The 25594-nt window shown below is 37.5% G+C and overlaps 6 protein-coding genes and 4 non-coding genes across 17 annotated transcripts; 5 read left to right on the top strand and 5 right to left on the bottom strand.

Annotated features, from left to right (window-relative positions):
• Positions 1-313: 313 nt before the first annotated feature.
• T04A11.1 (Phenazine biosynthesis-like domain-containing protein) lies at positions 314-2201 on the top strand (the record flags this gene model as incomplete). The annotated part of the gene is made up of 4 exons (NM_069984.2): positions 314-403; positions 805-1212; positions 1520-1864; positions 1924-2201. 4 exons carry the CDS (start codon positions 314-316, stop codon positions 2044-2046), a joined length of 966 nt encoding a protein of 321 aa, NP_502385.1. The 3' UTR covers positions 2047-2201.
• igdb-2 (Ig-like and fibronectin type-III domain-containing protein 2) lies at positions 2179-8697 on the bottom strand. Of its 2 annotated transcripts, NM_001268720.4 has the most exons (8): positions 8176-8697; positions 7272-7613; positions 6487-6658; positions 6015-6436; positions 3846-5926; positions 3037-3612; positions 2672-2987; positions 2179-2627 (listed from the first exon to the last, which is right to left on the bottom strand). In NM_001268720.4, exons 1-8 carry the CDS (start codon positions 8684-8686, stop codon positions 2467-2469), a joined length of 4581 nt encoding a protein of 1526 aa, NP_001255649.1. In that variant the 5' UTR covers positions 8687-8697; the 3' UTR covers positions 2179-2466. The 2 variants fall into 2 exon arrangements, with proteins under 2 accessions (NP_001255649.1, NP_001255650.1); NM_001268721.3 differs by lacking the exons at positions 2179-2627; positions 2672-2987; positions 3037-3612; ... (1 more) ...; positions 6015-6436; positions 6487-6658 and having other exon boundaries at positions 7058-7613.
• 21ur-12525 lies at positions 6402-6422 on the bottom strand. The gene has a single exon (NR_056832.1).
• A 251-nt stretch (positions 8698-8948) lies between the features above and the next one.
• 21ur-7439 lies at positions 8949-8969 on the top strand. The gene has a single exon (NR_056831.1).
• A 3846-nt stretch (positions 8970-12815) lies between these two features.
• On the bottom strand, positions 12816-12836 carry 21ur-14986. Its single transcript, NR_056830.1, has one exon.
• Positions 12837-13359: 523 nt separating this feature from the next.
• C25G4.16 lies at positions 13360-13491 on the top strand. Its single transcript, NR_131626.1, has one exon. It is a non-coding gene; the product is annotated as an Unclassified non-coding RNA C25G4.16 (non-coding RNA).
• Positions 13492-13885: 394 nt separating this feature from the next.
• On the top strand, positions 13886-17617 carry C25G4.8 (BTB domain-containing protein). The gene is made up of 7 exons (NM_069981.4): positions 13886-13968; positions 14152-14272; positions 14317-14754; positions 16659-16821; positions 16951-17109; positions 17157-17294; positions 17397-17617. The coding sequence occupies exons 1-7, from the start codon at positions 13944-13946 to the stop codon at positions 17535-17537; spliced, it is 1185 nt and encodes a 394-aa protein (NP_502382.2). The 5' UTR covers positions 13886-13943; the 3' UTR covers positions 17538-17617.
• A 1177-nt stretch (positions 17618-18794) lies between these two features.
• On the bottom strand, positions 18795-20443 carry C25G4.7 (uncharacterized protein). Of its 7 annotated transcripts, none has more exons than NR_131620.1 (8): positions 20384-20396; positions 20213-20336; positions 19912-20082; positions 19575-19839; positions 19367-19523; positions 19232-19321; positions 18934-19184; positions 18795-18884 (listed from the first exon to the last, which is right to left on the bottom strand). NR_131620.1 is itself a non-coding variant. In NM_001268719.2 (2 exons), the coding sequence occupies exons 1-2, from the start codon at positions 20394-20396 to the stop codon at positions 20209-20211; spliced, it is 141 nt and encodes a 46-aa protein (NP_001255648.1). In that variant the 5' UTR covers positions 20397-20443; the 3' UTR covers positions 19794-20208. The 7 variants fall into 7 exon arrangements, 1 of the variants encoding a protein (NP_001255648.1); NR_131621.1 differs by having other exon boundaries at positions 19047-19184; NR_131622.1 differs by having other exon boundaries at positions 19912-20049.
• A 613-nt stretch (positions 20444-21056) lies between these two features.
• On the bottom strand, positions 21057-22306 carry smz-1 (PDZ domain-containing protein). Its single transcript, NM_069979.8, has 3 exons — positions 22036-22306; positions 21725-21988; positions 21057-21670 (listed from the first exon to the last, which is right to left on the bottom strand). The coding sequence occupies exons 1-3, from the start codon at positions 22162-22164 to the stop codon at positions 21239-21241; spliced, it is 825 nt and encodes a 274-aa protein (NP_502380.1). The 5' UTR covers positions 22165-22306; the 3' UTR covers positions 21057-21238.
• Positions 22307-23140: 834 nt separating this feature from the next.
• spe-44 (Transcription regulator spe-44) lies at positions 23141-25293 on the top strand. The gene is made up of 6 exons (NM_069978.6): positions 23141-23430; positions 23488-23656; positions 23718-23814; positions 23875-24083; positions 24381-24593; positions 24641-25293. The coding sequence occupies exons 1-6, from the start codon at positions 23275-23277 to the stop codon at positions 25069-25071; spliced, it is 1275 nt and encodes a 424-aa protein (NP_502379.1). The 5' UTR covers positions 23141-23274; the 3' UTR covers positions 25072-25293.
• The last annotated feature ends 301 nt before the right edge of the window (positions 25294-25594 follow it).

Below are 25594 nucleotides of genomic sequence, written 5' to 3'. Positions count from 1 at the left end.
AAGTAAAATTCCCAAGAACTCTACTCCACCCTCAAAGTTTTTGATTTTTGATGACTATCAATAAATTTATCTTCTCATTTCACATTTCTCCCATTTCCAAAGTACTTTCAAACAAATTTCCAAACGTATAAAGAATCTGCAACAACACAATCACAACCACTACAACCCCTTCTTTTCATTTTCTTTTCACATGTTTTCCACCTTTACAAGACCAACTGTTGACCCCATGTCCTTCATCTTTTTCCTTTTTTCACTTCTTTTGGCAAACGACGTTTATTTGGAATTTCATTAGCCATTCGACACGTTGTCACAGATGACTGAACACTATCCTTCGTACATTGTCGATGCTTTTGCAAAGAAGAGATTTTCTGGAAATCCAGCTGCGGTTTGTCTTATACCACAGGTAGGTCCCAAAAGTTTTATTTTTCTAATATAGATGGTGAGTATGAAATATGTATTTAAAATAACTTTTACATTGTAATGGATTAAAAAGATAGAATTTTGAAAGCAAACTATAAGTTTCTACCGGAAAATTATTTTATTTGATTCATTTGAAAAAGTACTCGACGGCAATAAATACGTCGTAGAAACTGTTTTGAAAAGTTGAAAAATAGCTTAAATTTTAAATGTTATTAAATATGGTTCTGGAAATAAAATTAGAAAAATTTTTCCTGACTTTTAGAGAAATAGCATGCAATTTTCCGATCCATTTTACTTCATCGGAGGCGTTTTCCGGGCGAAATACGGGCCCCTTTGAATAGCCTTGCTCAAGTTAGTACCAACTAGATTATTCCAAATTTCCAGGCAAAAAAGGATGACGAATACTTAAAAATAGCTGCCGAATTCAATGTCTCTGAAACAGCATTTCCAGTTCCAATTGGCTCATCAGACTACAAGAAATGTGCTCATTTTTCCCTTCGCTGGTTCACTTCAACTGCCGAAGTTCCATTGTGTGGTCACGCGACACTTGCCACTTCACACGTGTTATTCAATGAAATTGGAAATGAGAATAAGGAGCTCAAGTTTGACACACTGACAGGATTATTGGTTGTGAGAAGGGATAGTATCGGAAATGTTGAGCTGAATTTGCCCGAATATGATTTGACGTCTATCAAGTTTCATCACACAGTGAACCCACTTCATGGGATTTTCTCTGAATTCAAGGCGCCGCATTTCCTATTTGATATTGTAAAGTGTGTGGTTCCAACTGAGGTTTGTGATATTTTGAACTAGAAGAAAATCACGTAGAGATAGTAAACTTGAAATGCTTTGAGATTAGAGTGCGTTGCGAAAATTTTTTATCAATTGAATGTTCTTTGAGTTATTTGTTATGAAAAACTAAATAAGGTTTCAAAATAGTCTACATATTTATTGAATTCTTAAACTCGTGGCTAGAGTGGATACCGTAACTTTTGTGTGCAATTTGCACTGATTTAGATCCAGTAATAGAACAGTTATATGGAAAATAATGTATCAGACAGCAAAAATTCCACTGGAAATTCGAAATCTTGTACTTCAGATGGCAATCGAAGCTTGCGTGTACGCAGCGAAACCTCGAGTCTTGGTAGTCGTAGTAGATCCTCTTACAACAAAATTTGAATTGGAAGCAGTTAAAATCGATGTTACACGAATGCTTCAAATTCACGATAACGGTTTTCTACAAGGAATTGCATTGACGTTGAGACCGAAGAATGCATTAATTCAAGGATTCACCGATTCTTCTGATGAACCATTTGACTATGCTTGTCGTTACTTTGCTCCTTGGGTTGGAATAAATGAGGATCCAGCAACAGGGCATGCACAATGTGCAATGGGTCCCTTTTGGTCAAAGATAACGGGAAAAAAGTCGCTATATGCATTTCAAGTGAGTTTATCTGGGCACATGGCTTTTTAAAGGTTTTTTAATCGTCCTTAATATTCCAGGCATATCCAACTCGAGGAGGTCTGTTCCGTTTAAGCTTCCACGATGGACGAGTTATATTAAATGGACCATCTGTCACTGTACTTAGAGGAGAGATTACATTAGATGAACCGACATTTTACTGATAACTTGAAATTTAAATAAACATGATTTCTTTAGAAAGGTATCAAATTTTCTCTATGCAAAATGTCATTCTAGAAAAATTCTAACAAAAAGTCTACACCCCTCAATTGAAACGTAAATGAATTTATGTAAAATAAATACAATCAAATATTCAAAAATTGCAGACAAGTAGAAAACCGAAATGTTGTCAAAATTTGCAAAAATGAGTGTATAGAAAAAAAGAAAATGAACATCGACCCGCAAAAAGTCAAAACACGCACAACTGAATCACACAAATACACAAGGAAAATGGTGGTGACTATGGAACAGAAATAAGATTACATGGAATGTCAGATATCTTATAGGACAAGAAATTGAAAATGAAACTGTTGAGAAAAAATGTGGTAGGAAGTAGAGAAAAAATAATTATAAATAGTAAATAATTAGGTCTCAAGTTTAGCATATCTCATGCCGTTTCGGTACTCGTGGCTGTTATCAGTTGTACTGTTCGCTTCGAGGTTGGCACTTTGCCATTCAGATTGGGTTGCAGCAGCTGTTCCAGTTGTGGCTGAGCCACCTAATCCTCGGATTTCAACTTCGGCTCCTGAAAAAAAGTTATTTTTTAGAAAAAAAAAGATATCTTCTTACCGCCCCAGGGCTCTCCGTAAGCTGGATTTTCAAATGCAACAGTCGGCTGATTCGGGTCATTTCTTCTTCCAATAAACTTTCCAATTGGATATGGAAGCTCGCGTCGCTTGCTCAGAACAGCTAATCCCGCAATCAAGACTCCAAAGACTACAAGAATTACAACAATCCAGAAAGCAGAGGAAGATCCCTTTGAAGCCGATCGTCGAGGTTCGGAATCCTTAGGAATCGCGGAATACATCAGTCTGCTGTGACCGAGCGCGTTGGCTGCGAGGATTCCAACTTCATAATCTTCGGAAGGATCCACGTCGAGTTCGATCTGAAATAATAGTTTTTCAATTAATTATAATTTACAAAAAAATACTCACATTCTGCTGAATAGTCTTCAACTTGTGCCAATCCTCGTGGTCATCGTGAGCTTTTCGATAGTAGACAGCAAAATATTTATAGTCTTTCGTAAGTGGATAATCCCATTCAATGTTGACTTTTCCTTCTGATGCCTTGATACGAACATTACTGACTTCTGATGGAGCATGCTCATGACTCTTCACAGAGCATGTCATGATAGAAACCGCGTGTTCGGAGCAGTCAATATCCGGAGAGAAGCTATCTCCAGAGCACAGTGGAAGGCATTTCGATGTGACACCGCTCGCGATGCAACAATCAGAATGATCACGAATGTCTGATGCGCACTTGAGAAGTGAGACAGCGAAACGAGTACAATTTTGATTTTTGATTGAAAGTGATGTACGTCCAATGTTGCAAGCTTGCAGACAATCTCCAGTGATTCCCTCGTCTTCGCAGCATTGGAGAATGAGTTTTGGATTGACTGGAAGTGTTTCAGTGGAGAAAATGACTTCGGACGATGCCTCAACTCGAGAACCATCACTAGAAGTGACCACACATTTGTAGAATCCAGCATCTTCTTGCTTAACTTTGCGGATCTGAAAAGTTAATTTTTAGTTTATCAATAAATTTTCAACTACAAAACAGTTGAGACAGAGCTGAAAAGGAATTTTCTAGCTAACAAGTGTTTGATAAAACAAAAGGCAGCTGAGATATACATAATTGATAAAGGTGAGAAACGGATCAGGCTCAATATTTTTGAAGTTTTTTCAATTTTTAGAATTTTTCCAGAGTTCATTTTGAAGAGGGTTTGAAAACAATTTTAACTTACATGCCACTTGGCCACGTATCCAGCTTCAGTCTTCTTCAGGTTCAAGAATCCCCGTGATGCCTTCTTTCCATCCTTCTCGAATGAAATCTTCGGATCAAGACCTCCACCTCGATAGATACACTCAATTTCCACAGACTGATCATCCAACACACGGATCTTGTCCTTCTTCATCGTAACTGACGCCTTTCTCTCCAACACCAGATGCTTCATAGCAACATGCTGACGACCGTCGGTGTCCGATACAGCACAGGTAGCAGTGTCCATTGCCTCGTCTGCTTCAGTTTCCAGGATAACCCACAGTGCACCATGATCATTTTGCACGACATGTGATCCTACAGTCAGATCGATGTTGAGATGCTTCTTGATGTTCGGCAAGGAGCAATTAATGGAAATCTTTTCTCCAGGAGAAAACACTCCATCCTTGTGATCCGGTTCAATGACAATTGTTGGCTCTGGAAGTCCTGGAGAGTCTTTTTGAGCAAGAATAGTTATTATTGATGAACTACGACTGGTACGATTGTCTTCCTTTGCTGTTACGTAGACATAATACAGTGCATCTTTGCGAAGATCTCTCATCACAACCCAAGTTTGATTGGTCCTCAACGTTGTCCATGTAGAGCTTTGCTCTGTATCCAAGTAGTAAATGGTGTACTCAATCGGTTTGGTCACCACTTCAGCGTTACGACGGACTGAGACAGGGTCCCAGGTGACGTTTACGCGTGGTCCTGAATTCCATGAGATTCTGAGCTTTTCTGGAGCAACTGGTCGATCTCCTTCATAAATCTGCGCCGGCTTGGTTGTGAAGGTAGCATTCCATGATGGTGGACCTTCTCCCAAAAAATTGATGGCAGTAACGCGAACAGAATAATCCTTGTTAGGCTCTAGATCAATGAATCGGAAAATGTCTGCAGAACTGTTCTCCGTCTTAATCAAATTTCCTCCTTTTTCAAATAATTGAACACGGAAAACAATGATGTTCGCTTCGAGATCTTCCCAGGAAATTGTCGCGGAATCCTTGCTGATAGAAGATACTTCCACATTCCTGACAGCGGCTGGAAGGGCTTGATGGGCAGCACTGAAGCATGTTCTATACTTTGAAACTTCACTAAAGCATTCATCTGCTGGTACAGTAAATGGATGCATACAAGCGGTTTGGCATGGTTTTGAAACTTCTTCTTGCAGACAGCATCTTAAATGATCATGACCTTCAGAAGCACATTGAACCCAAGTATTCAGATTTTCCTTGCAACTCTCGGGAAGCGTCATGTTGTATTGGCAACTGCTCATACAGCTTTCTGGCATTTTCTGTTCCTTACAACAGGAAGTGAACTCTTCCGACGAATGAGTTCCATCGTGTGGGCAACAATATGAAAGATCAGAACCAGCTCCAGTACATCTGAATCCATTTGGACAAGGATTCACAGCATCGCAAATCATGACACGACCATCATTCATGTAGATTGGTTCCCCAATTGTGCACAATGGAGGACGAGTTGTTGGAAGTGTTGAGAACAATTTTGCAGTTGAAGGTAGAGATGTACCATTAGCGGAATGAGATTGAAGAGTAAGAACGTACTCGGAATCTGGATCCAATCCAAGTTCAACATGTGGTGAAATTACGTTCTTCACTGTTCGGACAGCTTCTCCGTGTTCATTTTTCCGAATAAAAAGTGTGTAGTTCTCGACGAGATGTGCATTTGAATTAGGCTCAGTCCACTGAACAGTCACGCTGTGAGCTGTTAACTCCGAAATCGTCACATTCCCAGGTGCAGATGGATGTGTCTCATAGCCTTGTCTGATGCATTGATAGATTGCTTGAAGATCAAGATTGAGGCAAAGAACTGAATGCACACCGAGTTCTTTTGTGCTTCCCGAACAAATTTCAAGGCAATCGTGTTGTACGCCCTTCTTCAGACAACAATCAGTATGGTTCCGGCCGTCGGCAATGCAGGGAGACACTTTTGGCCATTCGGCACGGCAAGTAGTGGCGATTGTGATGGTCGAGAATGAAGATGGATCTTCTGCGACATTGCACATTTTTGATGAACAGAACGAGGTGACATTTGCATCAGTGCAACATTCTGCAAAAATTTAAAGTTGGAATTTAAGTGGAGTAGACATGTCAGATGGTTCAGCTTGATCTTGAAAGAAATTTAAAAGAATACTTACTCATCGAGTCTGGCAAACTCGCATTGTTCTTGACCATATGAACGTTGGTAGATGCAATGTTTCGAACCGACGGAACACTAGTACCGTACTCATTTCTAGCAGTCACGTAGACAATGTATCTTGTCGATGATCGTAGATCCGATAAAGTGACACATCTTTCTGTGGTATTAACATTTTGGAACGCAAACTCGCGAATCGTCGTCGAATTCGTCACATCATCTCTGGTCACAATAACCATTGTAGATCGCTTCTCACGAATCTGAACCTTGACTCCATCAGACTCAAAGTCGACATCTCGTTTTCCACGTGGTGCAATCGTCGAGTCTTTGACAACTTCTTCCGCGTCATCTTCCTCCTGTTGATAATCGTCTTCCTGAATATCCCCAATGTCCGAATAGTCTCCAGTTAACAAAGGAAGACCCCTGCAAATTGTCAAAAAAATGTTATAGGTACAGTAAAATAATTGACTTACATATCACCGCCGAGTAATGGGAAATTGGGAATTTCTTTGAAATAAACTGCATAGTCGAGAATCGGGAACATCTTATTCGACTCGTGCTTTTCCGGCTCTTTCCAGCATACGGATAGCTTATCGTGCTCCACAGCATTCACTTCAATTGCTGTCGGCGGATCAGGATACGGCACTGAAAAAAAGTGATTAGAAAATTGAAAATGTTATTATCAAGCTGCATGCACTTTTTTTTTAAAGTTTCTCAATTTCAATTCTTTAATTCTGAAATTGCTCTACTTTCGCAGCTTATATCACGGTTGTCTTTGGTTTTATCAAAAAAATTTCGACATATAAAATATGTTCCAAAGATTTTCCTATATTTCGATAGTGAGTTTGGTTAAAATCAAATAAAATCAAGTTATGAGCTGTCAAAGTAGAGCCGGTCTATCGTGATTCGTTTGAGGTAACACAAAAATAAGATCTAGGAAACGTAGATCTGCAAAAAGAAAATCGAGAAAAGCGTGATTAAATCTTCATCCCGTAGATCTCATTTCTGTGCTGCCTCTTCCATTTGGGATGATCTGAACGAAAACATGCAGGGACTTTTATTCTGAGGGACACACTATCAACATGCAAAACAAAGAAAAAGGACCGAAAACAGATTGGAATGTACAACAAAATAAGAGAGAAGAAGAGGGTTCTCTATCCACGGACAGGTTTGTCAATCATAAAAGCAGAAAGATGGGCGGCTCCACCAGCACCACCACGAGCCGAGGATACACCCCCTTTTTCGTTGGACAACATACGGTAGGCACGATCCAAACACGAGAATATCTCTGGAAGATAGTAGAGGCAGAGACGATGTGATCGACGGAGCATCTGGAAGTCTCCCGAGCAGAAATCGTAGCAGAAGCTCGGAACGAGCTGAGTCTTGCAGCAATGAACATGAGAACGAGTTCCGTCTTCTGTGGCACAGGACAGGAAATGTTTGTAGTCATCGGTTTTGCAGCTTGTTGGGTCGAAATGGTGCTGGTCCATTTCCGAGGGTTTACACATTCCACGGCATAGCGGAGAAATTCCTTTTTCTTGACAACATTCTGAATGGTCATATGAGATGTTCTCATGGAAACCACCCTTTAGTCCGGATTCTGAAATATTGAGTTTTAAAATTGAATCAGGAAAAAAATATCCAGAGTATTGCTTCAAATCTACTAAACTACATATTTTAACATAATAATCCAACTTTTAAAACCGAAAATTCAAGTGAAAACCTGGAAAACCGGCCTTTGCCAAATAATTTTTTTAATTTAAAAGTGGATCGTGAATATTTTGTTTTGCTTTAAAATACCCCAAATTGTCAAAAAAAAATAGAGAAATTACACAAACGGAAAATGGAAAAGTTAGCAAGAATGAAAATTTTAAATTTTGAAATCCCTCCAAAATGACAACCGTTACCAATTAACGATTGGCTCAGCCAACTTTTGGACCAATCAGAAAGATTGTGCGGAGCCCGAAGATGCTTATTGGTTGAAAAGTTGGTGGAGCGAATTGCTGATTGGTCCATAATTATGAACTTTTAATTTTTGTAGAAAAGGGAAATGAGCCGAATTGAAAACAAAAACGCTTTTTTTTTGTTTTTTTCTCGAATACATGTTGGATTATCATACCGAAATAACAAATTTTCTTTGAATTTTAATTTCAAAAACTCACCAAGAACTTCCACTTGAAACTCGAGCAGTTCGGATTTATTGCCCAATTGACACCGATATCTACCCGACTCGTCAAATGTGAGATTACGAAGCACCAACGTAAACTCCTCTCTCCGGCACGAGCAACATTGATTGTCAACACACGAGAAGCCATCCCCACATGGCTTCGAATCGTCACATTCTCCAGAACATCCTTTTTCGTAATCAACTTCTATCGAATGTTGAATTTTGTAGGCTTTCTCTGAAGTTGTATTCAAGAATTGTGATCCTTTGGATATTTGAGATCCATCCTTGTACCAAATCACATCCTTTGAGCATGTATTCAAGACGCACTGAAGCTGAGTTGCAAATCCCTGGATTACAGTCAAAAATCCCTCGTCATCGGTCGTCAAGTGTGGGCCATCGGTTCCTTTTTTCGTTGTAGTTGAAACCGAAGCCTTCGTGGTCGTATCGTCTCCGGTGGTTGACGCCAGAAGCGTCAGAAAGAGGACGGCTAGACGCCACCTCATCATGGCCACTGAAAAATAAAGTAAAAAGTAAAGAAGAATTGTTGTTATTGTAAAGTGTTTGAAGAAACATAGGAGAGATGGGAGGAAGAAAAACAAAGCAAGTTGAGAGACAACAGCAATTAAAATGAACTTTGGAAAATATGAGTGCCAAGCTTTTAGAAGAATAAGAATAAAAAAGCAAGTTTACGACTGTCACTTGTGGAAATTATGCTCTAAATTGTTTCAAGAAGGCAATTAATAGCGAAGAAAAAACCAAAAAATTTGGTAAATTTAGTGATATGTAAAATACCAAATAAATCTAATCATTGGGTGAGACTGTTTCGTAAATTTGGATGACTGAATTTCCTGAGCTAACAAGAAAAAACTGAAGATGGTTGAGAAAAATCTATCTTGAAAGCCAACAAATGGGCAGGACTACCTAACCCCGCTGACATTACGAAATAAAGTTTCAACTTGGAGACAGGTGGAAATGGGAAATAGGAAATGTTGACAAGTGAAGAGTTTTCCAATTAATAATTCATGTGCGATATTGTGAGAGGGAGGCTATAAAGGTGTCCGCTGGGGGGAAATTGAGACAGAACTCACAAGACTGTGAATCGAAAAATAATAAGAATGGGCGCACACAGACGACGTTGGAATCGATAATACACTCCAAAAAATACGGCGTTGCAAATCGGGTCGATACAGGTACATGGGAAGATTAGGGAAAGGTCGAAATGAGAGACGCAGACTGAAGAGAAGACCCCCCATTTTTTGTTGAAAGGGATCGAACGACCTTGGCATGAGAACACGGATAAGTAATCAAGTAGGGAAGAATGGAGAGGGGAAAAACCCAATATATATTATAGAAGAAAAAGAAACAATTAATTTAAATTTCGGAATAGCAAGATTATAGCAATACTCTGTAGAGTCTCGAACGCGCATAGATCTAGATGAACCTCTCTTTCCAGATGGCCTGCGTCTTGCACACTCTCACTGACTGTTTCGCATAGACTCATAGATTAATATCTAGAACACGTCATATATTAGAATGTGCATGTGTTCATGAGCCATGAGATTTGTGGCACTTCATAATATCCCATTTTTTCTATTTTTTATGAAAATATTTTTGAACGAGGATTTTTGTAAAAATGTAGAGCAATATTTTATCTTTCTGATAAATATAATATTTCAGATTCAGTTCCGATCTATTTCAGGCATTTGAAAAAATTTTTAATTTTATAAGTTTTACACAGCATTTTGTGGGCCAATTTTCAAGAAATTTTATGACTTTGAAATCAAGATAAAACTGTGTGTTACAGATTAAAAAAATGTTTTGCCTCATGAAAATAATCTTAAAAATTAGGAATTTCTAGTTTCTGAAAAAGAAAATGCCGTTACTTCGAAAATTTAAATATGTTCATCTATCTTAAAATTGAAGCAAAATATTGGTATATCTGTCAAGTGCTCCATTCAAATGCAAAATATCTATCAGAAAACATCGATATAAAAATTTGAAAAAAGGGAAATAGTTTTTTTCAAGAAAAGAACTGTAGATTTCTCATGAGAAAATATTTCAAAGGTGGGTTTTAAAAAATTGGATTTTTCAAAAATTTTAGTTTAAGTTTTGGTACATTGCCAATTTGAAAATTATGGAGTTTTTCGGCAAATTTAGAGTAAGATTTTAGTATAATTAAAATATATATTTTTTAGGAACTTGTAGAAAACATTTTTATTGTGACCACCAAAATCACCGGTGTTAAAACTGATCAATTGGCAATTTTTAAGCAAAATAATTCTGCAGAATTCGAAGTATGTACCCGGAAGGTTGCCCACCCATAAAATTAATGGTTTTAAATCAAAATGATTGCAGAGCCAATGGTCCCAATGGGGGTTTTATTTGACACAAAAAGTAGACTGTAAAAAGTAGAAAAGTAGAAATAAATTTTGAAGGTGTTTTTTGTCAACGCCGCGATGAGTAGATTCAAATTTTAAATTTTAATTATGAGTGAGTGAAAATTTAAATTTTGATAATTTTTTAATTGGGCATTTGGTAATATAGAAAAATTTGAAGTAATTTGAAAATCATCCTGCATTCAATTGACAAACTTTGGAAGCTCATATCTCATTTGACATAGGTTTTATCAAAAAATTATCAACGAACAATTTTTTGATAATTGCTTTCTCTATAAATCGTTGTCAGTAATTTTAATAAATGTTGAAAATAAACTGTCAAAATGAAGTGAGAAAGGGGTGCAAGACTAATAGAGGAAGTACGAGATTTTGAACAGCTGATCAAGATTGAGAGATTATAGCTGGAAAGATGATAACAAGTAAACGAGAATTTGGTGATCAGGTCACACAGAAAATTTGACAAATCACCTTGAGAATCTGTCTCGGGTGTCTTTTGAATGTTTGGACAAGTAGACGACGACAAAAAAAAGTGACATACTTTTTGAAACGGGTGCTGGTGTTGGAAAACAGGAGAGAATGGGATGGAGAGGGAAGAAAAGAAATAATGAATGAATGAACAAAATACGAAATTTCGAATTTAACGAAGAAAGGAACATTGGAATATGAACATTGGAAAGTTAATGAAAAACATACGGTCAACTTTGACTGCATTGGTCAACTTTGACTGCTCTTATTTCGGTTGCCTTTTGATTTATCAAAACATTTGTCAACTAGCAAAATAGAGTTTATTCATTTTTCTATAGTTTTGTAGTTCAACATTTATTAGTAAAATGAAAATGAATTTAGATATAAGCAGTCAACGTTAAGAGTGCTGCTAATAGAGAAGATACGGTTATTTTTTGGAAACTGGATTTTAATTTTCTTGTTATAATCACGTTTCAAAATGTAAAAAATTTAATCATCAATTTGAAAATAGTTTTTATTTCAAATTGAAAAGTTTGGAATGAATTTCATTTAATTTCAAATTTCAAAAAAAATAGATAATATTCTAGATTTTTAAGCTCCTCTTCTAATTTTTGAACTAAAAAAAATTATAACTTTTTTAGCATCCCGTAATAAGGAATTTTTCAGAAACACTGAAAAATTTATGTTCACAATTGCCGCCAAAAGACCAAATAGAATCTACTTATAAGCTATTTATAAGCTATTTATAATTTGGGTGCAAGACTAATAAAAGAATCAAGGTAATTTTGGGAATATTGTGCACCAGTTTGCTTAAAATTGAAACACTATTAAACAGCACGGCTAAAAATTATAAAAGCACATGAGGGAAAGAAAAAACATGCGTAGCTGTTTGTCAGAGACAAGCCGTTTCAAAGTATCAAGTTCGTTCGAGGAATCACATACGACAAGAATACGGGAATTTAGTTGGAATCTATTGATGTGAAAACGGGAAACAAATGCTTTCAGAACGATAGAAATTTTGATTTTAAAGTGGACGGGCTACAAGGACTCGCCGCTTTCCGGTATACACGCAACCAAGCATAAGAGACTAGATGTGCTAGAAAACAAGAGAAGTGACCAAAGGTTTTGTTGGTGATAGAGTGACAAGAGCGAGTGTCTCGTGTTTTTACCACAATTGGGGGAAATGGCTCTCGCTCTTCGTGTCTGTGTTGCTCCGCGCAGCTCTCTCGTTCTGTGCTTATTTGTTGTTTTGAGCAACAGCAGCAGCAGTGAGCAAAAAACTTGAAAGTAGAACGGGAAGAGAGTGTCCGTTTGTCTGGTGGTGCCAAGCAGATGCGCAGACAACGTTCTTTTCTTTCTCTGCGTCTTTTCGCCGAATTTCATGTGCTTTTTCCCTCTCGGAACTGATTCAGGTTAAACATAATTCGCATTGTTAGAATTTTCGTTTGATATTTAGAAAGTGTTTTTTGATGGGCTGTCACATGAAATATATTGCAAAAAAACGTTTGAGAAAATTATTTTTGGGTAATTTGGAACTATTGGATTCACGGAGCGTCATCGTTAGCTGGAATTATAAGCTTGAAGGTGGAATATTGTCAGTGGGGATTTAGTCTGAACTTAATGTGTTCTAAAATGACTTAATGATAAAACACGTCAAAAATTTGTAGATTTTTGAACTTTTTCAGTACAAGTTTTGGAAACTATAAACTTTTACAAATGAGGATTTTTGGTTAACTAAAATTAAAAAAAATCAACTTTATGAAGTTGGCCTAACGGGGAATACTCACTTGTTAGACTAAAATTTATATTTTGTTAAGCACTAAATGTTTTCTTTGAAACGACTACATACCATTCACAATAGTAAATTGTAAATATATTATAGTAAATTGGAAAATAAAGCATTTTTAAGTTTGAAGTTGGGCTGGCAAACATAACGTCCGGCTTGTCAAATGTAATGTTCGAGTATTCATTTTACATTCCAGGCTCTACTCATGTTGAAAGCATAGTTTCAAAGTATTGTAACATCGTAATTGTAAAATTTCTTGAAAATCGTCTGTAACAACTCCAACAGGAACCAGGTGGTCCGAATCCGGAAACCAAACGTCAGGTTTAGTTTGATGTAACAGCCTGGATCGACAAATTGCTCGTTTCTTATAACTAACATTTGGAAAAAATAGCAACACAACAAAACACCAATAGACTCTGGAACTGAAATCAAAAAGCAAAAATGGTACAATGTCCGGTTCTCTATCTTGTAACTATAAACTAATTTAATTTTTTTCAAAAATCAGAAGAAGCGATTCAGACAAAATTTTTATTCGAGCTAGACGTTGCGATTTTTGACATCTTGCTGGCACATCACTTGAACCCATGCTTCTGCTCGTTTTCTTCTTGGCAGCTTTGGCTGGCGATTCAAAAGACGATTGATCCAAGATTTCTGACGAAATATGAACAAGACTAACGAGAATTGGACCTTTTATACTGAATTGATAAGGCCATAAAAAACTAGGACAAAAGGTCGTGTCACGTGATCACTTTTTTTGAAATCGAAAACTAAGTATTTTAACAAAAAAATATATTTCTTTTTTTGTTTCAAAATTTGAATGAAAGTTTGTTTATAGGGTTGTTTAGATTTGTTTCAATAACATGTTACCTGCCAATAGGTGAATCTTTTTGCGATGCACCATGTTTTTATCTGCTTAGATACAGACACCGAGAACAATGCAAAAACTAGGCGTAATATGGCCTTTATTATCGGAGTTTTTGTTATTATTTAAAAAAAAAGAAGTTAATATACTTTGCCTTACAAATAATTCCACGTAAATAAAAATAAATAAAAATTCCAGCACATTCTTCCAACACAATTTATTCCTATTTATATTGCAAGAAAAAGCTGTTCAAAATGAAAGCGATGCATATGGAGCAAAGTAAGTTGTTTGTAAGGGCTCAGAGTTGCGTGGTACATTCCATGAGAACTAGACTCTTCTGGGTCGCTAAAACATAGGCAAGGCTCCTGTCCATGTGGAGTACACGAACTGATTACCGATAGAGCTCAACTGTAGACGCATTTAGTCCGAATTTTTCAGAAATCTACAAGGCTAAATTTTCAGAGTATCAACTAGCGGACAATTTTATCAATTTCAATTATCTACTCAAATTTAAACTGGGTCCAGAAGATGTTCGAGCAAAAGGAGCATTTTCCACGATTTTTGAAAGCACTATGCTCGATTGGTTAGTGCTTTTTCAGAAATATTTTTTAATTTTATGAGTTTTAGGGATCTTCAACTCCACAAACAATTTGCTGGACACATCCTTCACTCGCGTGAATCTAATTGGGTAATCTCGCTGAATGGATCAGGAGTCCGTGATTCATACCCACCACTTCACAAACTATACTTTAAAGTGAAAGCGATGGGTTCCGATGGAAGTATTAAGAAGAGTCTCAAGTACTTTATCGATGGACTTCCAATTGCTCCGGCTGAACGAAGAGGTCGAATGGATCATAGATCTTATACAACTCTACAGAATACCCAATTCGAAAGAGATTTATCGACGTTGATAGCTGAAGCAAAGAAGAAAGCGCAGACGATTCAATTGGAAACTCGGTTGGAGTTTAAGAAAAATGATTTGGTGGATATGAAGTATTTGTTGGGAAATGGTGCACCGAATATGCCAGATTCATTGGATTATTATTTCGATGCAATCACTAATAAGTTAGTTTTTAAAAATTTTTGTTGCAAGATTTCCTAGCCTTCCTACAGTGCGCCCAACTTCTATAGCGCCCCCTATTTTTTCTCATTTCACCACCTTCTGACATTTTTTACAAAAACTGCTAATGCCATTCGATTCCAAATGTCGAAAAACCCCCTGTCCAAAATTTTCATCAAAAAATTCAATAGACTGAGGAGACTAGGTCAAAAAGTCTCTAAAACGACCGCCCAACTTCTATAGCGCCCCCTCGAATTTTTGATTTTTTCTAATAAAATCCCCTTTTTTTGGCTTTTTCTAAGAACAACTTATTCATGACTTAAGTTCAAACTGATCCAGACATCTTGCAAATCAATTTTCAGAAGAAATTTATCCGTGGAAAATCATAGGATCTCTAAAATTGTCCTGAAACGCCTAATTTTATGTTAGAGGGCGTTGCGCGGCGCCCAATACTTGAATCAGCACCAGAATCAACTAAGATGATCTACAACATCTATTTCATCGGTCTGCAATTTTTTTAAAGATTTGCAACTCTTATTTTTATTATACTACTAGTACGAGATAGCACTACTGGCCTTCGCGCATTCACCATCCTCTAGAAATCAAAAAACACAACAGATTTTATTAACTTAGATAAAGTTCAATATTTCGTAGGACCTCCATTCTTGGCGATGACCTCAAAGATTCGATTAGGCATCGAATTGACCAGATTTTTCATCTCTGTAGCTGATATGGCGTTCCATGAATCCTCAATTCCGACTTTAAGAGCAGCAACATTCGGATATTGTTTTCCATTAGCGTACACGAGTCTCACGAGGGAAGCCCACATATTTTCGATCGGATTGAGGTCCGGTGAACAAGCTGGTCATTTAAGGAGTTTAATTTTCTTGCTGCTGAGAAAGGCACGAGTTGAATTGGCTGAATGAATACTGGCGTTGTTCTGTTGGAACTGCCAGTTTTTTTTCGACGGGTGTCTCAAAAACTTCACTAAATCCTTTTCCAAGACTTGCTGATAATCTACAGCAGTCATTTTATGACTTGTAAATTGGATGGGGAGCTTCTTCTTTTCCGAAAAAGCGGCCCAGCGAAAAAGCGGCAAAGCGGCGATGCAGCCTTCACAATGTTGCGTTCCTCACGACTCGATAAAACTTTGCATCTGGGAGCTCTTTTGGTTTGACCATAAGAAAGTGGATTATTGAGGTAGTTGTAGACACATTTACGAGAGCGATTGATTTGGCGAGCCATTTCATTTGTAGAAATATTAAGATTCGCCATCACATCTAGCTTGGATCGTTCATCTCTTGTTAGCTGAGGTCCTCGTGGCATTTCGAACAAAATTGATAATAAACACTACGTTTTCTTGAGCATTCGTATGCCACAAAATGACACGTAAGACGTGAAAAAAAATTTCAGACCGATGAAATAGATGTTGTAGATCATCTTAGTTGATTCTGGTGCTGATTCAAGTATTGGGCGCCGCGCAACGCCCTCTAACATAAAATTAGGCGTTTCAGGACAATTTTAGAGATCCTATGAATTTCCACGGATAAATTTCTTTTGAAAATTGATTTGCAAGATGTCTGGATCAGTTTGAACTTAAGTCATGAATAAGTTGTTCTTAGAAAAAGCCAAAAAAAGGGGATTTTATTAGAAAAAATAAAAAATTCGAGGGGGCGCTATAGAAGTTGGGCGGTCGTTTTAGAGACTTTTTGACCTAGTCTCCTCACTATCAGTCTATTGAATTTTTTGATGAAAATTTTGGACAGGGGGTTTTTCGACATTTGGAATCGAATGGCATTAGCAGTTTTTTGTAAAAAATGTCAGCAGGTGGTGAAATGAGAAAAAATAGGGGGGCGTTATAGAAGTTGGGCGCACTGTATTTCCCAACATATGACCAAATTAATTCCAGATCTCGTCATGATTTGAAGCTGAAGACATCCGATGGCATGCACTTTGTGATGACGAATAAGGAAATTGTCTGTCTGGCATCTCAATTCTTCCGTCAGCATTTGAAGGACACAACTACCGAGTACACAGTTGGAAGAGCTGATTCTGTGCAGAGCATTGACATTGTACGGTGAAGATTCAATAGGGGAGGCTGTAAACGACGCGGTGGCAGAGTTTTCAAATTTCGTTGAGACTTAGCAGATGGCTACAGCAATTTTCTATGTAGAATTCTGCCCGTTCAATGAAATTTTCAGTGTCTCACCTACATGATCACTGGTATCTACAAAAAACCTGCTCTACTTTCTCCAAAACTCGCTTTCGAGATATTTGCTTTGGCTATGCAATGGAAGGTTTTCGAGCCAAAAGTTCTAAAAAACTCGATCGAAAAGCATTGCTGTGAGGAGTTGCAGAAGGTGAGAGCCTGTTCTTGCTCCATCGAGCTTATAGTATGAATTTTCAGAACTATGAAGATATCATGTACGTGTGCAATATGCTTATCATCGCCGATGACGCTCAATTTGCAAACGTTCAAAACTGCTGCATCGCCACTCTTGTCTTCTATCACGCCCACGACTTCATTCGGATTTTCGTTATTGGGGTTGGTGGTGTTTGAAGCCCCCAACACCTGCCGGGTTCTTGTCGGAGCCCGGCAGATGTCTGACGCAGAGGATCATGATGCACTAATAATAGATAATTTCAGAATCACCCACTGAAAGAACGATTCTCCCGACGTCAAGAGTTCCTGAGGCCATCACTGACGATGCAAGTGAAGAGAGCATTTGCTGCGTCGAATGAGTCAAAGTGTTTCATCAAGTTCCTTCCGGCCATCGGAGAAGATTAACTTTGAATAAAGGGTTTTATTGGGAACTTTTTTGCCACATTTATTCCTTTTAAACTTCAATAAAGTTCTAGTGGTCGACACTTCTCGGGCTCGTTTTTCCAATAAAACAATTTCTTTGGTCCAAATTCCTTGGTTCGAAAATTTAAAAATTGTTTTTCGCCGAAAATTTATACAGAAACTGAAAATGAAAAAACAATTCTGCATTTTTTTGAAGAAAACTTGAAACAAACATCAAAATCAGCTAGATAATTTACTTGTCTTTGTTCAAATTTATGGCGAATCGAGATTGCTGGAAAACATTTGATTTGTCTAGAAAATGCTAAGACTAGTGTTATCACTGTGTGGAAACAAACGAAAAACAAAAGAAGTCCATGTTTTGCCTCTTTTGGGACTTGTGAACTGGAGATTGGATGGCAATGAGAAAAATTGTTTGAAAACTGAAAGAATTAGAAGAGGCGGAGCCAAATGACATTTGAATGTTGGGAATATTATTTGCAAGCCGCTAACTGTTCTACACCATTAAAGGTAGAGTGGCGCCAAGAGGGAAATTTTAAAAACCACACCCAAAATTATGCCAAAATGACCGAATATCATAATAAAATTTTCGAGAAATTTTTTGAAAATTTTTTATTTACTGTCAAAAAGTGACAATTACTCAGTTTTTGCCACTCATAATTTTGGAGGTCGACCAAAAAAAATTTTTCCTACATTTGTATACTGTAATTTTGTTTTAATTATTCGTATTAAAACATTGTAAGGGTTGGCACCTGCGACATTGGTTTGGATTTCTTCAAAACCTCATATCTTTCAAAATTTTGGCAATGTTCCAAAACTTCTACTGGAAATTATGAAAAAACTAAACATTTTTGGAGTGTTTTTTATGATATTTGGTTGTTTTGGATCTTTATATGTGTATTTAAACAAAATCCCCCACTGGCGATACTCTACCTTTAAACATTGAAATAAACGTTGACAGAAAGATTTTCAAAATTTTAAAGTTTATGTAAAGTTTATGTGGGTGTGTTGGAACTTTATCAGTTACAACACTTTTTTCATCGCCGGGTGAGTAGCGGGCTATTAGTAGAAAAAGAGAAATCGAGAAGCTGCCGACAACTGGCAAGTAGGTAGCCGGTCGAAAACAAAACGCCGGAACTGTAGAAGAATGTGGAAGAGAGAGTGACGTCACAATTAGACTAGAATCATTGGAAACATTCAAATACAAAATATTTATTCACATCACAAGTAAAAGTTCAGCTGTTATCCTTGATTGGCAATAACCACCGGCGGCACTTTTCTCATGAAACTTCTCACGTTGAGACTCTTCACGTAACGATCATTAAGGCGTTTCTGGAAATGAAATACTTTGAGTCTTGTCACAAATTCTAAAAATTGATACCATAAGACTGAAGCGCTTCCCTTGACCCTGTTGAACGAACGCAGGGTCCGGCCATAAAATAATGTGTAGAAAAATTAGGCAAACATGTGGAATTCTTTGCTGTGATAACTTACATTTTGTTGGATGTCCCTGCAAAGATCCGCAAAATGAAAACTGATAATAGTGGCGTTGCAGGCTTCGAGAAGACGTCCGAGATAATTAGTGTGAGCCATAAAGAGCAACTTCTCCACATAATCCAAGTCCTCACAGTTCTGCAAAAACAACAGTGTTACAGGTCTCATGAGGTACTGTAACTTGCCTTAATCAGCTCCTCAAAGCAGTGACTTTCAATCGACCCGATGAGCTGTCTCTGTTTGTGTTTACGTGTCACAATCTTCCAGGTAACAACCTTAAGAATTTTCGTCACAGAATAAGAGAAATAATAAGAACCAACCACTTCAATAGCTTCCAAGAATTGTACCTCCAGTGGAAAACTGGTTATGGAACTTGTGAGATGGTTGCGAAAATATGGAGAAGCCACGTATAGAGCTTCTTTATTGCACGGGAATCCTTGTTGAGTAGTGGTGGTGAGAAGGAAGTTGTGAGTCTTTCTGGAATGCGATTGACTTAGGCTTCATATGAAATCTTACAAAAATACTCACTGATTCATCAACAGATAATATTTGAAATCCAATTCGACTGGCATCGGTTTTCCAACAAATCGATTGAAGTATTTCAGGCTCAAAAAGTTGTTGATATCAAATACGATAACAGTGAGAATTTCCAATTTGTATTTCTTGAATTGCCGATTTCCGATCACCTCGCACAAAAAGTCTCGAATCACGCCACGTTCCGGTGTAATGCAGTCGAAATCGTCACGGTCCGTGATGTCAGGCTCATAGGTGAATTTTACAGGTGGCAGGATGTCTGTAAAAGCAATTGGGAAACTATTTCAAAAGCGCACTATTATCTCCATCAGAATTGTCAACCAATCTTAACTTGAACTCCACTTTCTGCACAGGAAGAGGATGTTGTCCGGCTGGATAAAGACTGATTCGAAAAACCTTCTCGACGACCGGTTCTTCAGGGTTTTGGGGATGTTCTTGAAGTATTTGGGATACCGATATTTCGATATCCCTGGAATCGAAATGAATTTTTACTGCTTCTTTGCTGACAAAGTGAATAGACGTTAGACATGAGGTAGGCACTTGGGGAGACTGGGGGAGTGAAACTAAATTTCAGTTCCCACATATCTCCATCTCCCCTTTTCTCTATCCCCTAGAACTGTGAGATCACCTACCAATTAATCAGCGAGTACTGATGGACCGTGGTAAAACGTTTCGGCTTCATATGCTCAACCTTGGTGGTCGTAATTTGAAAAGAGTGAATAAATGTGATTGTATCAAGGGATTCTTGAACACTTTCTGAAAAAAAGTTTCAAAAATTTCATTAAAAAGCGTTCAAAACTAACCAGGTTTGCTCATGATTTGAGGCACGAAAGTTGGAAGAAATATTGTAAATAGCTAGGAATAATCGAGAAAATCACGATAAGCACTAGAATGTTTTTTGAAAACGTGAGATCATCACGTTTTTTTATTCAAAAGTTGAATGAAAGTTTGTTAATAAGATAATTTAGATTAGTTGCAATGGCATGTTACCTGCCAGTAGGTGAATCTTTGCACGATGCACCATGTATTTATCTGTCAAGACACAGACACCAAATTTGGCGCAGAAATGCAGAAACTAGGCATAGGAAGGCCTTTAACATTGCTGATTTTATTATGGGTTCAAGAAGTTAATATAAATTGTTTTTTCAACAAAAAAATGTCAAAAAAAAACAATTTATTACCATTTATTTTGCAATCAAAAGCTTCTCAAAATGAAAGCGTTGAAGGTGGAGCAAAGCAAGTTGTTTGCGAGAGGCTCAGTGTTGTGGGTACTTCCTATGCCATCAAAAGTTATGGCTTTTCAACTCTTGTTAAGGCTACGGTAAGCCAGAACTAGACTTTCTTCTGGGCCACTAAAACATGGTCAGGGCTTTTGGTAAACGAGGAACACGTGGAGTAAACGAGCTGATATTAATAGAGACTTGCTGTAACCACATTCTGCCTTTTTCAGAAATTCAAACAACTTTCAAACAAAAATCGTCTGCAATACGGTAGTATTTTGACCACTCCTGCCTAAAAGGAGCCATTTTGTGGGCGTTTCACATACCCAAAAAACTATCTGTATTCGAACATATAAAACAAAATAAATCAGCAGAAGCGATTCAAACAAAATTTTTATTCGAGCTAGACGTTGCGATTTCTGGCATCTTGCTGGCACATCACTTGACCTTGCGAAGAGCTTTTCCCTCATGATCATGCCCGATTTCATGTGTTTGAGTTTGCTCGACAATTGAAACGCGACGAGCGCTTGGACCAGTAGACATAGCACTCTTTGCTGGAGGCTTCAATCCTGGAAGAGCTTGACGGTATTGAGACGCAATGCCCTTCACATCCTCGTTCATTTGCACAGATGGTGGCTGCATAAGATTGGTTGCCAATGCCTGCTTTGCCCATTGCTTGGCATCAATCGAATCGGGACGCTCGACGACGAAAGTGACTTTTCCCTTTTCTTGAATGTTCTTGACGAGAAGGTCTCTGGCAACATCCTTGTCACTGACTGGAATACCATCAACATCACACAAGTGATCTCCAAGAACGAGACACTTTTCGGCGAGTGATCCAGGATCAACACGGGAGACAAGCACACGATTCTGAAATAGATATATGAATTTCCTAGAATTTATTTGATTTGATTGATTTCTTACCTGGAAATGCTTGATTCCCAAACCAAGTTTTGGTCCATTTTGAACCCAAACAAGAGTTGCCAACTCATAGACGTATCCTTCACGGCGTTGAATGATCTTTGCACGATCTTCAGGAATATGAACACGAGCCTCCAACTCTTCGGCCTTCTTCTCATCGCGGTTCACCATAATTTTTGCACATGGAGCTGCAAAGCGAAGTGCACGGAAAAAGTCATTGCAATCTTTGCAGTTTTGCCCGTTGACTTTTTTGACTTGGTCACCAATCTATAAAACTTTTCATAGAATAATGGTTAAACTTTTGTAGAACTTACTCTCAACTTTCCTTCGGAAATAGTTCCAGCCTGGATTTTAGTGATGACAAGCTTGTCATTCGGAGTTGCACCAAGTGGTTCTCCTTCTTCCATATCGATACAGATCTCGATCATCTTCTCGGAACCCATGCTTCTGCTCCTTTGCTTCTTGGCTGCTTTGGCGATTCAAAAGACGATTGATTCAAGATTTCGGACGAAATATGAACAAAACTGACGAAATCTGGACCTTTTATGCTGAATTAATTAGGCCATAAAAAACAAGGCCCAAAGGTCATGTCACGTAATCACTTTTTCGTCTAAAAAACTCTATTTTAAAGTAAAAATATTATTTTTTGTTTCTAACAAAAAAAAATATAAAAAAATATTTTCAACTATCTGAACTTTCAAATAAAAAAAATCCGTCCCTACGAGTCTCTCATAAAAACATTGACCTCTACAAAATTTGAAATCATTAAATGTAAAAGGCAAAATCAACCTTGGAGCAATTTTACGAGCATTAAAAAATGTTTTCAACGAATTTTTTTGCTTAATTTTTCATTGTATTCTTAAACTTAAGGTGATCTGTGTGTTTTTTTTTAATGACTAATACTATCAAATGAAAGATCATAGTTAGTAACAAAATTCTCATTATTTTTTAAAAAGATCGGTAAAAACCTTTGAATTGCAATCCTAAAATTCTTGACTTTTTTATTTTTTATTTTCTTCATTTTTTCCTATCTTGTGATGTTACAATTACTGTAAAACTTTCTGATTTCAGAAGGTTCAAGGGAGGACCAATATCGTAAAATGGTGTCGCCACGCGCCGCGCGATTTCGTATGTGCGCCTTTAAGGTTACTGTAGAAAATTCTGTTCTGCAATTATTTTCACACTTTTGCTTTTTTATGAACTTTTTCACTATTTTTCGCGTTTAAAGTGTTCAACTTGTGATTTTTAATTTAAATAACTGTTGTTTAGTGTGAAAATTGTGTTTTTGTTGTAAAAAATTAAAGAAAACTCTCTGAAAAGTTGGATTCTTCCCGTTTTGAAACCATTTCTCTTGAATAAATATTCTTAAAACAAAAAATTCATTATTTATCTGCCAACGAAAATAATAAGAAATTTCAGCTTATCGGAAGTGGTACCAAAAAGATGAAAAAAAGAATGACGCGGAAATCTTTACGTGTTAACGTGAAACGTGGCGAACTTTGCAACGGCCCGCCCGACTCACGGTTTTATTCGGATTGCAAAGCAACGTCAAAATGTTCGGTGGAGACGTGAGCGCTGCTTCCGTGTTGCCGTCTCATCCGATTTCTGGATCATGTGATGGATTTCAAGCCGAAGGATCTGATCATCATCATTCCACGATGACTCCATTCCAAGAGAGTCAAAGGAATGTTTATCAAATTTTGTATGGAGTGAGTTTCAGCTACTTTTTCATAATTACATCGCTTTAATAATTCATATTTTTACAGCATCCGGCAAACGACGATTTTCCGCGCCCTATAACACCACTGCAGATCACAATTCCCGAAGGAGATGCGTCACCGACTGTGCCAGTTTCCTGTGGTGTCGTGAATGGAAAGATGCATCTCAACCTGTTCATGTGCCCTGGGATTCATCAGCCGTGTATTGAAGTGGGAAGTTCGTTATTTTATTTATTTCAGATAATTTAAAATGGGTCTCATAATATAATTATTTTCAGACGATCTTCTTTCTCCGAAGCAGTTCACAATCCGTGGCGACAAAGAGCGTCAGAAAGATTGGAAGGCGAGCATCCGTGTTGGAAGATCTTCGTTGAGGTGAGCATCAAGACAATAATCCCTTAAAATACTTCTGTTTCTCAAAACTTTATATTCTAGAACTCACATGGAAGCAATGACCATCGACTTCTACGAGCATATGAATCGATGCAGTGGAAAGTGTCAAAGCAGAAATTATGTGAATGCTCCATCTGAAGAGGTGCTTCAAGCTCGGAAGTCCAAGAGAACATCTGAAGCCGGACAACTTAAATATGAGATCGAAAATGAGATGGCTGGAAAAGAGGCGGATAATGATGATAATAGAAAGAGTACGACCGATAATTCTACAAAAGGATCTAGTTTTGACATGTTCTCTCAATATTTTTCATTAAAATTTAGGAATAATATTTGTTATGTCTAAAAATAACTTATATTTTAGTTGGAACAATCGGAAAAGTGCTCAAATATTGTCTCAAAGTTTGAGATTTGTGAGCATCTTTTCAACTATTCCAACTTAAATATAAGTTTTTTCAGATAAAGGAAACATTATTCTATATTGCTAGAACATTCTAAAACTAGCTCCTTTTGTATAACTACCAGTATTCTGGAAACATATCATTTTTCAGGCGCCAAAAAAGCTCGTGGACGTCCACGTGGAAGTGTCAACAAGCCCAGACAAATGGTCAAAATGGAGCCACAAGACGATCGTTTCTTCGAGGAGTTCTTCATTGATGCGCCACCACTGCAATCAATGTCATCTAATGAAGAGCCAACTTCTTCAAATAAGGAATCCAATGAGTGCACGCCATTCAATGATATTCTCAATTGTCTGCAGAACGGTAAGCTATTTGACATAACATTTATCACTAATTTATTTTTATTTCAGATCCTATGAATTTCTGGTCTCAAATGCAACAAACCGGTGTTATCGGTCATTTCTGCGACGACATCATTGTCAGTGCAATCAATCTGAAACAATCCGTTATGGATAATCCTGTCACTCCCACCACTGCCAACATGCTCACTCGTACTGCATTCGCTCTCGGAATTCCACCTGTCGTTGTTCATCGTGTTCAATCGATTGAACGAAACGCTTACCAACAGCGGAAACATGACGAAATGTTTAACGATATTCAATCAACTTTGGCCGAGGAGCACAGTGTCAAATATCAGCCGAGAACATCATCTTCAAGTCAAGAGAGTCTTCACACTGCTCGAGAATTTACAGAAGAGAAGGTTGAGGAACTTATTGATGTTTGCAAGTACGACGATTATCCAGAATCTGAATGTCTTCCAGGACCTAGTCATATTCAATAATTAAACAATTACGGATTTAATCCACAAACGCACAAATAGTGTGTGCATTTTTTCGTATGTATTTTAGAACTTCATGTTTTATAGAATATAATTAAATTCTGATCCAGTGGAATAGCCCACTGCTTACTTGTGAGCTTTCCCCCCTCAACATACCGGTGAAAATTGTTTGTAGTTCTTCTAGAATGTTTCATGCCTTTATAATGAAATCGTGTTCATTTGAAATTTCTATTCATGTTTTACAAACTCTTACTCGTCACAACGTAATACTGGAATATCTTTTAATTTATGTTTATTTTTTTTATATTCAATTTTCAACCTCATTCTTTTGGAATTAAGACGCCTTCATCAACAACATTATTGATTGCGTCGACTTGATTCCAAAAAATGAGTTTCACACGAATACTCATCAAAGTGTCATGGCAACAAAGAGATAGAGACGAAAATATATCATTGAGCAAACAACAAGCTTTCAGAAGGGCACAATCGGTTTTCAGATGAATAGAATTTGTGCTAATCATCTGCT

This window comes from Caenorhabditis elegans, chromosome IV, assembly GCF_000002985.6.
Source record: "Caenorhabditis elegans chromosome IV".
Taxonomy (NCBI): Eukaryota; Metazoa; Nematoda; class Chromadorea; order Rhabditida; family Rhabditidae; genus Caenorhabditis; species Caenorhabditis elegans.
The sequence above is the reverse complement of the archived record's forward strand: the minus strand, read 5'-3'. Positions and strand labels throughout refer to the sequence as shown.